Source organism: Piliocolobus tephrosceles, chromosome 16 (assembly GCF_002776525.5).
Source record: "Piliocolobus tephrosceles isolate RC106 chromosome 16, ASM277652v3, whole genome shotgun sequence".
NCBI lineage: Eukaryota > Metazoa > Chordata > Mammalia > Primates > Cercopithecidae > Piliocolobus > Piliocolobus tephrosceles.
The window spans coordinates 46,469,263-46,484,217 of NC_045449.1; the positions used below are offsets into that span (position 1 = coordinate 46,469,263).

Below are 14,955 nucleotides of genomic sequence, written 5' to 3' on the forward strand. Positions count from 1 at the left end.
CCGGGGTTCAAGCAGTTCTCCTGCCTTAGCCTCCCAAGTAGCTGGGATTACAGGCATGTGCCACCATGCATGGCTAATTTTTTTGTATTTTTAGTAGAGATGGGGTTTCTCCATGTTGGTCAGACTGGTATATGAGCGCTTAACACTGATGTGTGTTCAGAGTGCAGAACTGTGTGGACAAGGGGTAGGTGTTGTCTTCAGCCACACTAAAAGGACCTCAGAAAAATTCTGTGCCACCCTGCAAGATTTCAGAATACCTTTGGTAGAAGAAGTATCTAAATTATTTTCTTATTAGACATTAAGCTTCAGGAAGTCAGGGAACATTTCTTATTCCCCTTAATATCTAGTATTCCACACAGTATCTAGAATTTTCTAGTTACCAAACATTAAGTCAGCATTGTTCATAGATGCAGATATGGGAATATGCTTTTATTTCTGAGACTATAAAGCATCTGTAGATGATATAGCTGATTCATAACAATGATCCTGATACATGTGAAAGGCTTATTATATTTCACGTAGTCTGTAGATGGACTCTTTTTCTTTTTCTTTTTTTTTTTTTCTTTTTGAGACGGAGTCTCGCTCTGTCGCCCGGCCTGGAGTGCAGTGGCCGGATCTCAGCTCACTGCAAGCTCCGCCTCCCAGGTTCAAGCAATTCCCCTGCTTCAGCCTCCCGAGTAGCTGGGACTACAGGCGCCTGCCACCACGCCCAGCTAATTTCTATGTTTTTAGTAGAGATGGGGTTTCACCATGTTGGCCAGGCTGGTCTCAAACTCCTGACTTTGTGATCTGCCTGCCTCGGTCTCCCAAAGTGCTGGGATTACAGGTGTGAACCACCACACCTGGCCTTGTAGATGGACTCTTTCTACATGCAGTCTGTCTATACATGCCAGTTTTACAGTATTTAGAAAACTCAAGCAGAGAAGTAACTCTTCCTTGTCTTGGATTACCTGCCATCCAAGTAATTCTTTGGCCAGTTTTGTTGATCAATTTTGTTTCATTGATACAGTGCCATCTACTGATAGAAATTGGTAATCTTTAAGTCTTTAAGTCTGTCAGAAGTCAGAATTGGGTCCAGTAGCGCATGCCTGTTAATTCTAGTATTTTGGGAAACTGAAGCAGGCAGATCATTTGAGGTTAGGAGTTGGAGACCAGCCTGGCCAACATGCTGAAACCCCATCTCTACTAAATATACAAAAATCAACCGGGCCTGGTGGCGGGCGCCTATAGTCCCAGCTACTCAGGAGACTGAGGCATGAGAATCGCTTGAACCCTAGAGGCGTAGGTGAGCCGAGATAGCACCATTACACTGCAGCCTGGGTGACAGAGGGAGACTCTGTCCCCCTCCCTCAAAAAAGTGAAATTTGGATGAAGGACTAAATAGATTTGTAAGATTTATAAGATGAAGGACTAAAATTTCAACACTGGAAAAACTCTTAGATACCCAGCTTGATGATGTATTTTATAAAGGAGTAAACTCAGATTCTATTATCTTTGATAACTACAGTTCTGTTTTCCCAACACTTGTTTTCCAAATTATTACAGGGTTCCAGTTTAGAATTCCATGGTCATTCTGGCATTTTATGATTCTTCCTTAGTTTTTAGAAATAAATTGGAGGCTAGATGTGAAGACTCATGCCTGTAATCCCAGTACTTGAGGCTGAGGTGGGAGGATCACTTGAGCCTAGGAGTTTGAAACAAGCCTAGGTAACATAGTGAGAACTTGTCTTTACTGAAAATTTAAAAAGTTAGCCAGGCATGGTGGCATACACCTGTGGTTCCAGCTACTCAGGAGACTGAGGCAGGAGGATCACTGGAGCCCAGGAGGTCAAAGCTGCAGTGAGCCATAATTACTTCACTGCATTCCAACCTAGGTGATAGAGACACTGTCTCAAAAAAGAAGAAAAGTTGTTAAATAAACTAAATACAATAAGTTAACAAGAAATTTGTGAATTGTAAGTTCAATTCAGAAAAGAGTGCATAAAGAACAAGAGAACTCAGCTGGGCACAGTGGCTCATGCCTGTAATCCCAGCACTTTGGGATTCTGTGACGGGTGGGTCACTTGAGGTCAGGAGTTTGAGACCAGCCTGGCCAACATGGTGAAACACTGTCTCTACTAAAAATACAAAAACTAGATGGGCATGGTGGCACATACCTGTAGTCCCAGCTACTCAGAAGGCTGAGGCAGAAGAATCACTTGAACCCAGGTGGTGGAGGTTGCAGTGAGCCAAGACTGTGCCACTGCACTCCAGCCTGGCTGGAGTGAGACTCCGTCTCAAAAAAGGGGGGTGGGGGCGGGGCCGGGCTTGGTGGCTCATGCCTGTAATCCCAGCACTTTGGGAGGCCAACATGGGCAAATCACGAAGTCAGGAGTTCAAGACCAGCCTGGCAGCCCGACCAACGTGGTGAAACCCTGTCTTTACTAAAAATAACAAAAATTAGCTGGGCATGGTGGCTCACACCTGTAGTCCCAGCTACTCAGGAGGCTGAGGCAGGAGAATCACTTGAACCCGGGAGGCGGAGGTTGTAGTGAGCCGAGATTGTGCCACTGCACTCTAGCCTGGACTGGAGTGAGACTCCGTCTCAAAAGGAAAAAAAAAAGGGGGGGCCGGGCGGGGTCATTCACGCCTCTAATCCCAGCACTTTGGAAGGCCAAGGCAGGCGAATCACGAGGTCAGGAGTCTCACTCTGTTGCCCAGGCTGGAGTACAGTCATGCGATCCTGGCTCATGACTGGCTAGTTTTTGTATTTTTAGTAGGGACAGGGTCTCACCATGTTGGCCAGGCTGGTCTTGAACCCCTGACCTCAGGCCATCTGCCCACCTCGGCCTCCCAAAGTGCTAGAATTACAGGTGTGAGCCGCTGCGCCTGGCCTTCTTTCAATTTAATGCAATATTTTAGCTACCATGCTCTTTTACAGATTTTTGTGTGTGTGTGTGGAGATGGGGTCTTGCTATGTTGCCTAGGCTGGTCACCCACTCCTGGGCTCCAGGAATTCTTCCACTTTGGCCTTCCAAAATGCTGGGATTGTAGATGTGAGCCTGCATGGCTGGCCCTAGCTACCATGCTTTATGGTAAAAGGAGTATTGGGAGCCTTTTTAAATTACAAAGAATAGGTATAAAAGTTGTAAATGGATACACAAGAATAAAGAAGTTTGCTGTGAAGGCCAGGTGCAGTGGCTCACACCTGTAATTCCAACATTTTGGGAGGCCGAGGCAGGCGGATCACCTGAGGTCAGGAGTTCCAGACCAGCCTGGCCAACACATATAGTGAAGTCCTGTCTTTACTAAAAAAAAAACAAATACAAAAATTAGCTGGGCTTGGTGGCACATGCCTGCAGTCCCAGCTGCTTGGGAAGCTGAGGCAGGAGAATCACTTGAACCCAGGAGGCGGAGGTTGCAGTAAGCCGAGATTGTGCCACTGCACTCCAGCCTGTGCAACAAAGCAAGACTCCGTTTCTCAAAAAAAAGTTTTGCTGTAAGATTAATTGGGGCTGTTTTATGAGCTTTCTGACTGCACATATCAGAAAACTATTGTGTATCGAGTGTAAGAATAGGCCTAACACTTATTATAAGCAGCATATAATATTATAACCTGTCATGTCCCTGGTTTTCTTACCATCCAGATATTATCTAACCAATAAGAGTGCTCCCTAATTCCCTTTTTATTTCATTTATCATTTTAGCAGCGTCACCCTTTACACCAGAAAGCTGGCGGGCACTATGGGGAAAAAACAAAACAAGAAGAAAGTGGAGGAGGTGCTAGAAGAGGAGGAAGAGGAATATGTGGTGGAAAAAGTTCTCGACCGTCGAGTGGTAAAGGGCAAAGTGGAGTACCTCCTAAAGTGGAAGGGGTTCTCAGAGTAAGTTTCACTGACACAGGTAAATGTAGCCACCAGGTGTTTATCAGGAGTCTACAGATGTGTGAGACCTCCAATGCTGTGATGGAAACAGTATGACTCAGTCCCCACCTTCATGGCTTATTGTTTAATTAGGAACATGGCCTACTGCTTATAATACAAAGCAGAATGACTTCTTTTTTTAAAATTCTTTCTTTTGAGACAAGGTCTCGCTCTGTCACCCAGGCTGGAGTACAGTGGTGCAGTCATAGCTCGCTGCAGCCTCAACTTCCCAGGCTCAAGGTATCCTCCCACCTCAGCCTTCTAAGTAGCTAGTACCACAGGCATGCACCACCATGTCTCACTTAGTTGCCCAGGTTTGTCTAACTCCTGGCCTCAAGCAGTCCTCCCACCTGGGCCTCCCAAAGTGTTGGGACTACAGACGTGAGCCACTGTACGCAGCCCATAGTGATTTCTGAGAAATATTGTGTGTGGCTGTAGACCGATTTAAATTGACAAATAAAAGTCATTTGCCTTTGAAGGAAGCCAGTTTCTTAGCTTTCTATTTATACTAAAAAGCCTCCCCATTCCCCAAGAAATTTCAGCTTTTCCATGGACATCTGAGCTCTTGTCCTCTTACCATTATCCTTAGTAGGATTATACTTATTTTGAGTGAAAGTGTGACTTGCTGTGCCCTCTGGTTTCAGTGAGGACAACACATGGGAGCCAGAAGAAAACCTGGATTGCCCCGACCTCATTGCTGAGTTTCTGCAGTCACAGAAAACAGCACATGAGACAGATAAATCAGAGGGAGGCAAGCGCAAAGCTGATTCTGATTCTGAAGATAAGGGAGAGGAGAGCAAACCAAAGAAGAAGAAAGAAGAGGTAAGGATAGAAGTAAGAATTTTTACTAGCCCACAATTCAAACTACTGTCAAAGTAGTTTTGTTTTGCTTCTTCCCAGATATTAGCAGCCATCTCTTTTTAGTTCTGAAATCTTAGGTAGGCTAATGCCTACAAAGTGAGAGTGTACTCTCATGAAGCCACATGATCTCTTACTTTTTATCCATGGTACAGGAGCAGTAAATGGAATACTTGCTGGGGACAGATAAAAGGGCAAGTGAATTCATTCTTGTAAAAAACAGTTTTCAATGTTTAATCATTAAAGGTGTGAGGTGGCTATTTTGACTTAATCAGTACCTTAAAGTAAGTTGGTTTTTGAGAGTGAAGAGATAGGTATAAACATTGATTTTGCTTGGGCTGTATATCCCTTTTCACATATGGGAAAACCTCATGCGCTTCAGACATTGATGAATAATCACTCCAAAGGATTCTAACAGCTCTCTTACTTTGAGCCAAGGTATTGGTGAAATACTGGCAAAAAAGTTTGTGTTTGGGCCGGGCACAGTGGCTCACACCTGTAATCCCAGCCCCTTAGGAGGCTGAGGCAGGCGAATCACAAGGTCAGGAGATCAAGACCATCCTGACTAAATGGTGAATCCCCGTCTCTACTAAAAATACAAAAAATTAGCCGGGTGTGGTGGCATGCGCCTGTGGTCCCAGCTCCTCAGGAGGCTGAGGCAGGAGAATTACTTGAACCCGAGAGGCAGAGGCTGCAGTGAGCCGAGATCGCACCACTGCACTCCATCCTGGGCAACAGAGATTCTGTCTCAAAAAAAAAAAAGAGTTTGTGATTACATTAATCAGAGACACAGGAATAGTTCCAGTCTAGATAATAGTCCCATACAGATAAAATTGTTCTACCAATCTTGTTTTTATAGTCAGAAAAGCCACGAGGCTTTGCTCGAGGTTTGGAGCCGGAGCGGATTATTGGAGCTACAGACTCCAGTGGAGAGCTCATGTTCCTGATGAAATGGTAAGTCGGCCAGTGGCTTTGTGTGGTTGTTTTTTTTCTTCTCCCATTGGTTTCATGCCAGAGGAAAAGAGCTGGACCTTCGAAATTCCAATCACCCAAGTGTGAAATTAAGATGGCATAGTCCTTCGATAGTGACCCTCGGCCTGACTGCCAACCTGGACTCTGAGTTACAGGTAGGAGCCCTTAGGAATCTTAGGTCTTTGCCCATATTTTTAGGAGGTGGGAGACAATCTAGAGTGGAAAGAGTATGGAAAGGAATTACATTTCATTATGGTAAATAAAAGGGGAAAAAATGAAATGTGATTGGACCACCTTCTCTTTCTACCACCTCCTTAATAAAGGTGAGGCTGGCCCCAGAATCCGAAACTCTGCTAAATTCTCAGGTTTAGGAAAGAATTTGTAGTTCTTCCTTTTGTCCTTAATTGTTGGATCCCTTTCAATTTGTGCAGATTCTACAATTACAGGATCAGCCAGCAGGGGTCAGCAAGGCTCCTTAATTGCTATTAAGCATAGAGCAAGCCTGCTTTTTTCCATTATGAGTATAAATACCAGTGATAGTGATACTCCATGAAACAGCCTGATGAAGATAGTTATCCTAGCAATCTCTGTAATTTTCCTACTCTGTCAAAAGAAGGCCATTCTTCCTATTTCTTGCTCATTCTCCCCACAAAGTGGATAGCAATCATTGTATTTAAAGTTAGGAATAATTCTAAGCCATTGCCAGTGAAGGCAGCATTCTAGAAACTTTGTCCTTTAAAATACACACACACACATACAATGTCTGTGGAGCTTTGTCCTTTTGTCAGTCCAGAACTTACTCTGAAACTCGTGTCTGTACTAATACTTATTTTACAGTATGGCTGGAGGGGCCTAACTTTAGCACCACTGAAAGCCAGAGTCACAACTAACTAACTTATTCTCTTCCTATGTATTCCTTAGGTGGTTACTGAAGCTGCCCCTCTTTTAGCTGATTTATTGTTAACCTATAGGAGAAAAGTTCATTTTTAAGGTGCTGCTTATGGGGTGGGAGAAGTTATACCATGAGTTACTCAGTCTAGCTAGAATATACTTTTTCTACATGTGACCAGTGTGAGTTACAGTAGTATCTCCATATTGCTTAAGATTTGCACTCCTTTGGTTGACTTACTACTATCTTTTTTTTTTTTTTGAGACAGAGTCTCGCTCTTTTGCCCAGGCTGGAGTGCAGTGGAGTGATCTCAGCTCACTGCAACCTCCGCCCACCGAGTTCTATGATTCTCCTGCCTCAGCCTCTCAAGTAGCTGGGATTATGGGCACGCGCTACCACGCCTGGCTGATTTTTGTATTATTAGTAGAGATGGGGTTTCACCGTGTTGGCCAGGCTGGTCTCAAACTCCTGACTTCAGGTGAACCACTGCACCTGGCCGACCCACTGCTGTCTGCAGGTTAAAACTGGATTTGACTATAAAACCAAGTCCATTTTAAAAAGTTATTTTACTGGAGAATAGAGATTTTTGTATATTTCCAAAAGAGTAAATATTTCTAGGGAGTGAAATGACTGAATTTAACTCAGTGCGTGTTGTTTAGCTGTTAGCAAATGGCAGCACGCTTCAGATTCCCATTTCCCTCCCATTCTCTTGGGTCCATTGTTCAAAAACATAGATTATCAGCTTACTCTTCTGCTCCATGGGACTGTGTGGCTCTGGTTTCCTGTTGTTGAGGTTCTGGAGATTTGGGGTGGTGCTTTGTCAGATATTTCATCAGGTGTCTCCTGCTTGCCTTATGCTACTGCTTCTGTCTAGGACATTCCTAGTAACCTGAAGACAATAGTTTTTGGGGTTTTTTTATTTGTTTGTTTGTTTTTTTGAGACGGAGTCTCGCTTTGTCGCCCAGGCTGGAGTGCAGTGGCGGGATCTCAGCTCACTGCAAGCTCCACCTCCCGGGTTTACGCCCATTCTCCTGCCTCAGCCTCCCGAGTAGCTGGGACTACAGGCGCCAGCCACCTCGCCCAGCTAGTTTTTTGTATTTTTTAGTAGAGACGGGGTTTCACCATGTTAGCCAGGATAGTCTCGATCTCCTGACCTCGTGATCCACCCGTCTCGGCCTCCCAAAGTGCTGGGATTACAGGCTTGAGCCAGCGCGCCCGGCCTGTTTTTGTTTTTTTTTTTTAAATGAGACAGAGTCTCGCTCTGTCACCCAGGCTGGAGTGCAGTGCGGTGATCTATGTTCGCCACAACCTCCACCTCCCAGGTCCAAGCTATTCTTGCGCCTCAGCCTCCCGAGTAGCTGGAATTACAGGCACACGCCACCTTGCCTGGCTAATTTTTGTATTTTTAGTAGCAGTGGGGTTTTGCCATGTTGACCAGGCTGGTCTCAAACTCCTGGGCCTGCCCACCTTGGCCTCCCAAAGTGCTAGGATTATAGGCATGAGCTACTGCTCCCGGCCTCAGAGTTTACTCCTAATTCCCTTACAATGTGTATGATTTTCAAATGTTGAAAACATTTTAAAATTCAGAAAAATATAGCTCCCTCATTTCCTACCTCCCAATGTTGAAACATCATTTCAAAGCACCTGGAAGTTGTGTGAGGATAGCATTTGGAAGTGTCAGTGTAATTACAATTATGCAAAAATGTGTCCACCTTCATGCCAGATGTGGTATTTAATCCTATTATAGGCCGGACGCGGTGGCTCATGCCTGTAATCCCACTTTGGGAGGCTGAGGCAGGTGGATCACCTGAGGTTAAGATGAGCCTGGCCAACATCTTTAGTAAAGATGGCAAAACCCCATCTCTACTAAAAATATAAAAATTAGCCGGGCGTGGTGGTGTGCACCTACAATCCTAGCTACTAGGGGAGGCTGAGGCAGGAAAATCGCTGGAACCCAGGAGGCAGAGGTTGTGGTGAGCCGAGATCACGCCATTATACTCCAGCCTGGGCAACAGAGTGAGACTCTGTCTCAAAAAAAAAAAAAAAAAAAAAAAATCCTATGACAAAGCCAAGATTTCTCCGTGGGTTCTTACCAGCTGGGATATGGCTTTTGGAGGAGTGTGGTAGCTTCTCTTCCCTCAGAGAATCTAGATAGCCTCTCTTCCTTCAGAGAATCTAGAGAGTCATGCTTTTTGGGGCCTTGCCCACATGTTCAAATGTGATCGGTTAAGTCCATTGACCTGACTTTTGACATACACGAATCCCGAGAGGGAATTTTCAACAGGAGAGTAACTCTGAGGATGTCACTTAACATAAAATTGCCAGTAAATGCTGCTTGGGCCATGTTTTCGTTGTTCCCTAGCCAATTTTATAAAATTATTATTTTTAAAGCACTATCCCCTGGGTTAGTGCTTAGGATAGACCACCAGCACCTGGTCTCAAAGTCTCTCTTTGCTTTATTCTGCAGGAAAAACTCTGATGAGGCTGACCTGGTCCCTGCCAAGGAAGCCAATGTCAAGTGCCCACAGGTTGTCATATCCTTCTATGAGGAAAGGCTGACGTGGCATTCCTACCCCTCGGAGGATGATGACAAAAAAGATGACAAGAATTAATGCTCCTGAGTACCAGCCCCTGTCACATCTGACTGGGTTTCAAGTGGGAAGGGAAGGAGTTCTACTTGTCTTGACACCATAGAAGTGGCTTGAGAAGATGTCCTTTGAAGAGCCAGTATAGTTTCTGTGCCCTGCAGCAGCCCAAGTGCTTTAAAGCCGTTTCAAGCTGTATAGTTTGCACACCCATCCCAGTGGAGGGGAAAGGGGATAAGTGTTTCAAGGCAACTTTTCTGCACTTTGCTGAGAAAAGCAAAGGGCCTTCTATGAAGGACAAAACTTGCAGAATTGGGTGTGTGGGAGAGCAAAAAATACTGTAGATCTTCAAAGAGCATCTCCACAACCCACAGCCTTCTTCCCAATAGTGTTAACTCTGCATTTTTACAGCGTAGCATGTGTGTAGTCTTTGGCTATTACTGGTGTATTATTTGGGGGAGGGATGGGGAGGGGAGAAAGGGAGATGGGTAGCATCACTTTGATTAACATTTGGGGCCTGATAGGGGAAATGGTGAAGCAATGGAAAAGAACAGACAACTAATGATTTGCTTCTATGTCCAGAATATTTTACCTTAAACAAAAAAAAAATGTCATTGGCACCATAAATAAGGACTGTGAGAGACTGTTTAAAAGCTGTGAATGTCTGAAACCTATAAGCCAAGGTGTTCCCTGCCTAAACTTATTGCTGTTCCCACAAAGGACTAAGCCAGTTCATAAGTTACCAAAGTTGCCATTTTGGAGATGGAAATTGATGAGGAGGGAAGGTCTTTTATTGGAGAGTATACAGTACAAGCAGATCATTCTGTCTCAGAGGTGCTAATAAAATTAGAAGACCCTTTCTTTTCCAGTAACGAAGTTATAAACATCAGCTTGTTCATCCAAGCCACTGGCTGAGGTGTTAGGGAAGAGGAAGAGGGTGGTAGAGGAGATAAGACAGTAGGGAAAGACAAGGGCCCGTACTCTTAGTGGGGAAAACTCTTGGAGCCGTTCTCTTTTTTGAGCTTTGAACTCTGAAACCATTGTTGGCAGGGTTCAGTCACTGACAGCACAAGTTTCACTGAATTGATCTAAGAGTTTAGTGATTTCAAAAGCCTTGGTCTCAGGAGAAGATTAAACCTCCATATTGGGCAGTGGTTCACTTTAAAACACACACACACACACACACACACAATTTTTTAAGAAATCCTAAGAAGTAACTGATACCCAAAATGCTCTTGTCTTGAGTCATGAGATCCATCAGTTCTTGATATTGTCTAGACTTGCATCTGGAGCTACATTGTAAAATCCTTTTAGGCATGTGTTAGATTTCTGTGTAAACTTTGTTTAAATGTAAACTTCATACTACACTGTCAGTTTTTGTCTTAATAAAACTATAGATTTATAATCCCTGATTTCTGTCTTAAGTCTTACCAGGAACTCTTCTTGCCTTATAGGTTCAGCCTGTTGGAAATGGCTTCCTCACTTGGATGGTTTTATTTCTTGAACACTGTAGGCTTGAAAATCTAGTGTCTGGCCTGAATCTTTAAGTGGTCGCACCATATTACTTTAGTAAATACTTAATGGGCATTTATCAGGTGCTGCAGAGATTGTAAAGATGGTCGCATCATGCTGTCTTCAATATTGCCAAAAGTTTATTGAGCACTCTGACCTGATAGCGCTTCCAAACTATGGTACATTTGGAAACATGGGTTTTTAAGTTAGGTTTAGATCCTGCCTCTGGTATGTAATAGATTATATGACCTAAAATCTACTTCTCCAAAATTTTCCAGGAATTGGCCCCGTGTTGGAGCACCAACTTAAAACGTCATTTTTTGCCTATGTCTTTTTGTTTTTTTTTTTTCTTTTTGAGACAGGGTCTTGCGCTATCACCCAGGCTGGAGTACAGTGGTGTGATCTCGGCTCACTACAACCTCTGTCTCCTGGGTTCAAGCGATTCTCTTGCCTCAGCCTCCTGAGTAGCTGGGACTACAGGCGCGTGCCACCACACCTGGCTAATTTTAAAATTTTTTTAGTAGAGACCGGGTTTTGCCATGTTGGCCAGGCTGGTCTTGAACTCCTATCCTCAGGTGATCCACCTGCCTCAGCCTCCCAAAGTGCTGGGATTACAGGTGTGAGCTACTGTGCCTGGCCTTGGACTTGTCTTTTTTTTTCTTTTTTTCCTTTTTTTTTTTTTTGAGACAGAGTCTTGGTCTGTTGCCAGGCTGGAGTGCAGTGGCGCAATCTCAGCTCACTGCAACCTCCGCCTCCTGGGTTCAAGCGATTCCCCTGACTCATCCTTCTGAGTAGCTGGGACTACAGGTGTGCACCACCACACCCGGCTAATTTTTTGTATTTTAGTGGAGACAGGGTTTCACCATGTTGGCCAGGATGGTCTCAATCTCCTGACCTCGTGATCCACCCACCTCAGCCTTCCAAAGTGCTAGGATTACAGGAATGAGGCACCACACCCGGCTGACTTGTCATTTTTGTAACGGAAATGGGATTTCCACTGAGATCAAATCAGTGTAACAGTTGAGTACTACTCACTTGTGCAAAGCATTTGTTTAAAATAAACTGATGTGTAGATACTTTTTTTCAGAAAGCCGCCTCAGGAAAGTTCTCAGGAGACATAAATGGACCTGGGGAGCCTTACTGAAGGTCTGGGTCACAGACAGGCCTTCCTGCACAGAGGTCTGAGTGTGTGCCCTGGTGGTGATTGGTAGTAGCACAGTCATTAGTAGCTAATTAAGGGCGTTTAAGTGGAGGTGTTCTGGTTCTGTTCTGCACCATCGGATGCACTGAAATGAAACTACAGCCTTGGTTTGTATCCCAAATGGACTAGTAGTCAACTTTGGCCTTAACCTTTGGAACTGACTGACTTGTCATTTGTGGCATTCCTGAGCTGTTGTAAAAACTGTATCATTCTCCCCCAGAGAAAACAGTAATACTGATACGCATGCAGTGAAAACTGAGTCGAAGCTAGATAGTCACAATTCTGTTATTTTCAAAAGCCAGTTAGCATATTACTAGATCAATGGTTTAAGGATCAACTTTTTTGATTGTTGAGGCCACAAATGCAAACTGCTACAAATATAAATAGGCACAACAAATAAGTCAGCTTGAGAAAGTATTCAGAGAATATTTATTTGTTGTTTGTTTGTTTTTTCTTTTGAGACAGAGTCTCGCTGTCACCCAGGCTGGAGTACAGCGGCACAATCTTGGCTCACTGCAACCTCCGCCTCCTGGGTTCAAGCGATTCTTCTGCTTCAGCCTCTTGAGTAGCTGGGACTACAGGCATGCCCCATCACACCTGGCTAATGTTTGTATTTTTGGTAGAGATGGGGTTTCACCATGTTGGCCAGGCTGGTCTTGAACCCCTGACCTCAAGTGATCCACCTGCCTTGGCTTCCCAAAGTGCTGGGATTATAGGAGTGAACCACCACTCGCAGCCAAAGAATATTTCTTCAGGCAGTGGAAAAACATGTTTGTTGGACGGTTTCCATGAAATTGCACCATCATATACCTCCTGCCCAGGCATTAAAGAGGCAATAAATTATCTCAGTTACTATTAGAAAAGGGGAGCTTGCTAATATTGTGACATCATTATTACCTGAGGTGTCCTGTACTGGTAGAGCCAGTAAAACAAAAATCTTGCTCCTCCATTGCCTTAAGTTTCTATAAATATTGTAAATGGATAGAATAATGATCACAGAAACACTGTGACAGAGCTGAGGAATAATTGTTCCTGCATTTAATATCGTTTGAAAATTTTGACGACCAATTTTAAGTAATTTTTAGCAATTAAATTTTTATTTTTTGCAGGGGGAAAGAGATGGTCTCTGTCACCTAGTCTAGAGTGCAGTGGTGCTACCATGGCTCATGGCAGCCTCATCCTCCTGGGCTAAAGAGATCCTCCCACCTCAGCTTCCTGAGTAGCTAGGACTACAGGTGTGTGCTATAATGCCCAGCTAATTCTTTTTTTTTTTTTTTTTTTTTTTTTTAACTTTTAGTAGAGATGGGGTCTCACATGTTGCCCAGGCTGGTCTCAAACTCCTGGGCTCAAGCAGTCCTCCTGTCTCTGCCTCCCAAAGTGTTAGAATTACAGGTGTAAGCCACCGCACCTCGCCTAATTAAATTTTTAAATACCTATTTTCAGATATGACCTTATGTTCCAGAACTCTCAATTCTGTGGTGGTCATAGACTTGGCTCAAGTTGATCTTAAACTTTAGCCATTTGGGATTTGTCTGTGTGCTTGGCACATCTTTATGGACTGTGGCATTGGGAATCTGCATTATAAAGCAATTATTTCTCATAGTAAAAGGAAAAATGATAGCTCAGATTAATGTGCAAGTTGGGTCTTCTGATGAAGATATGTCCTCATTTATAATTTAAAGCTGATAGAACTGAACTAAGTCCAGGCTCAGTATTAGCATTCAACTTAATAAAGGAGTCTTGGCTTTCAGCAGTAGGAAACTGATCAGGGAGAGGCATCCTAGTGTTTTGGTGTGGGATTACAGGAGTTTGTTAGAGGAGAGCTTAAGATCCCAAGACAACTTGTCAGTCTGTGGATCTGCACATCACCTTGTTTTGACGATGTCCAGAACTGAGGTTTTCTCCCTAAAAGTTACTGCTTTCCTATCTAGTATGTGAAGTTTAAGGTTACTTGTCTCTCTTATGGATGACTTAATTGACCTTGGCCTTGTAAGTTTACTATTGAATAAACTGCTGAATGTTGAAAGCAAATGAAATGTGAAACAAAACCATCCTGCTGGGATGAAAAGTACAGTTGGCCCTGCTTTGTGGGGGCAAGCAGAGCACAGAGCAGCGCCTTTTAAAGGCTTTTTTTTTTCCCTTAGGCTAATGAGGTGGCAAAAGTGAGGGAAGGCTGAATATCAACTTTAGAATAGATGCTGACAATTCAGCTTCTATAGTTTTTGGTTGTATTAAATAACCTGTTTTAAAATATACCAGTGGCACAACTGGGTCTGCCTTGTGACCTTGTTGATTTGTATGGTGTTTTGTGATAGTACCAAAGCCACTGTTTACCCCAAATGGATTTTTAAATCCTAGCTGACTTTGACCAAGCCTGCCCTTTTTGCTATTTGCATAGTTAGGGTCAGGCTGGGCAACTTTGGGGCCTGGCTTTGGGACACTAGCCCATTGCTTCAATTACTGCTTTAGCCCCTAACTGAGAATTGGAAAGTTCAAGTCAACTGTATTAGCCCAGTTACACTTGTGTTTGACACAAAAGGCAGAATGCCAACTCCTTGGTCTATTCTCCACTTCTCCCCAAGTGAACTAGATTTTTTGTTTCCTTAGTTGAAGAGCATCTAGAATTAAGTAAAAAATACTGTGCAATCTATCTCCATTCTGCAGTTTAAGATAGGCTAGAAAAGAAGCAGCTTTAAGACTAGGCGCAGTGGCTCACACCTGTAATCCCAGCACTTTGGAGGCCCAGGCAGACAGATTGCTTGAACTCAGGAATTCAAGACCAGCCTGGATAACACGGCGAAACCCTGTCTCTACTAAAAATACAAAAATTAGCCGGGCATGGTGGTGCATGCCTATATGCCAGCCACCAGGAGGCTGAGGTGGAAGACTAGCTTGAGCCTAGAGACAGTTTTACAGTGAGCCAAGATCACACCACTGCACTCTGGCGTGGGTGACAAAGCTAGACCCTGTCTCCAACAAAAAAAAAACCAAAACAGCTTTAAGACCTTTGTTGGTATAGTGTATTCAAAAAGGAAG

The 14,955-nt window shown here is 43.9% G+C and overlaps 1 protein-coding gene across 3 annotated transcripts in view; it reads left to right on the plus strand.

Annotated features, from left to right (window-relative positions):
• CBX1 (chromobox 1) overlaps positions 1-10,618 on the plus strand; it is a 43,439-nt gene extending 32,821 nt beyond the window's left edge. For all 3 annotated transcript variants that reach the window (XM_023204365.3, XM_023204364.1, XM_023204366.2), the window contains exons 2-5: positions 3,687-3,863; positions 4,547-4,724; positions 5,620-5,714; positions 9,089-10,618. In XM_023204365.3, the coding sequence (XP_023060133.1) occupies positions 3,724-3,863; positions 4,547-4,724; positions 5,620-5,714; positions 9,089-9,233 (558 nt within the window). In that variant the 5' untranslated portion in view covers positions 3,687-3,723 and the 3' untranslated portion in view covers positions 9,234-10,618. The remainder of the gene's footprint in view (positions 1-3,686; positions 3,864-4,546; positions 4,725-5,619; positions 5,715-9,088) is intronic.
• Positions 10,619-14,955: the final 4,337 nt, after the last annotated feature.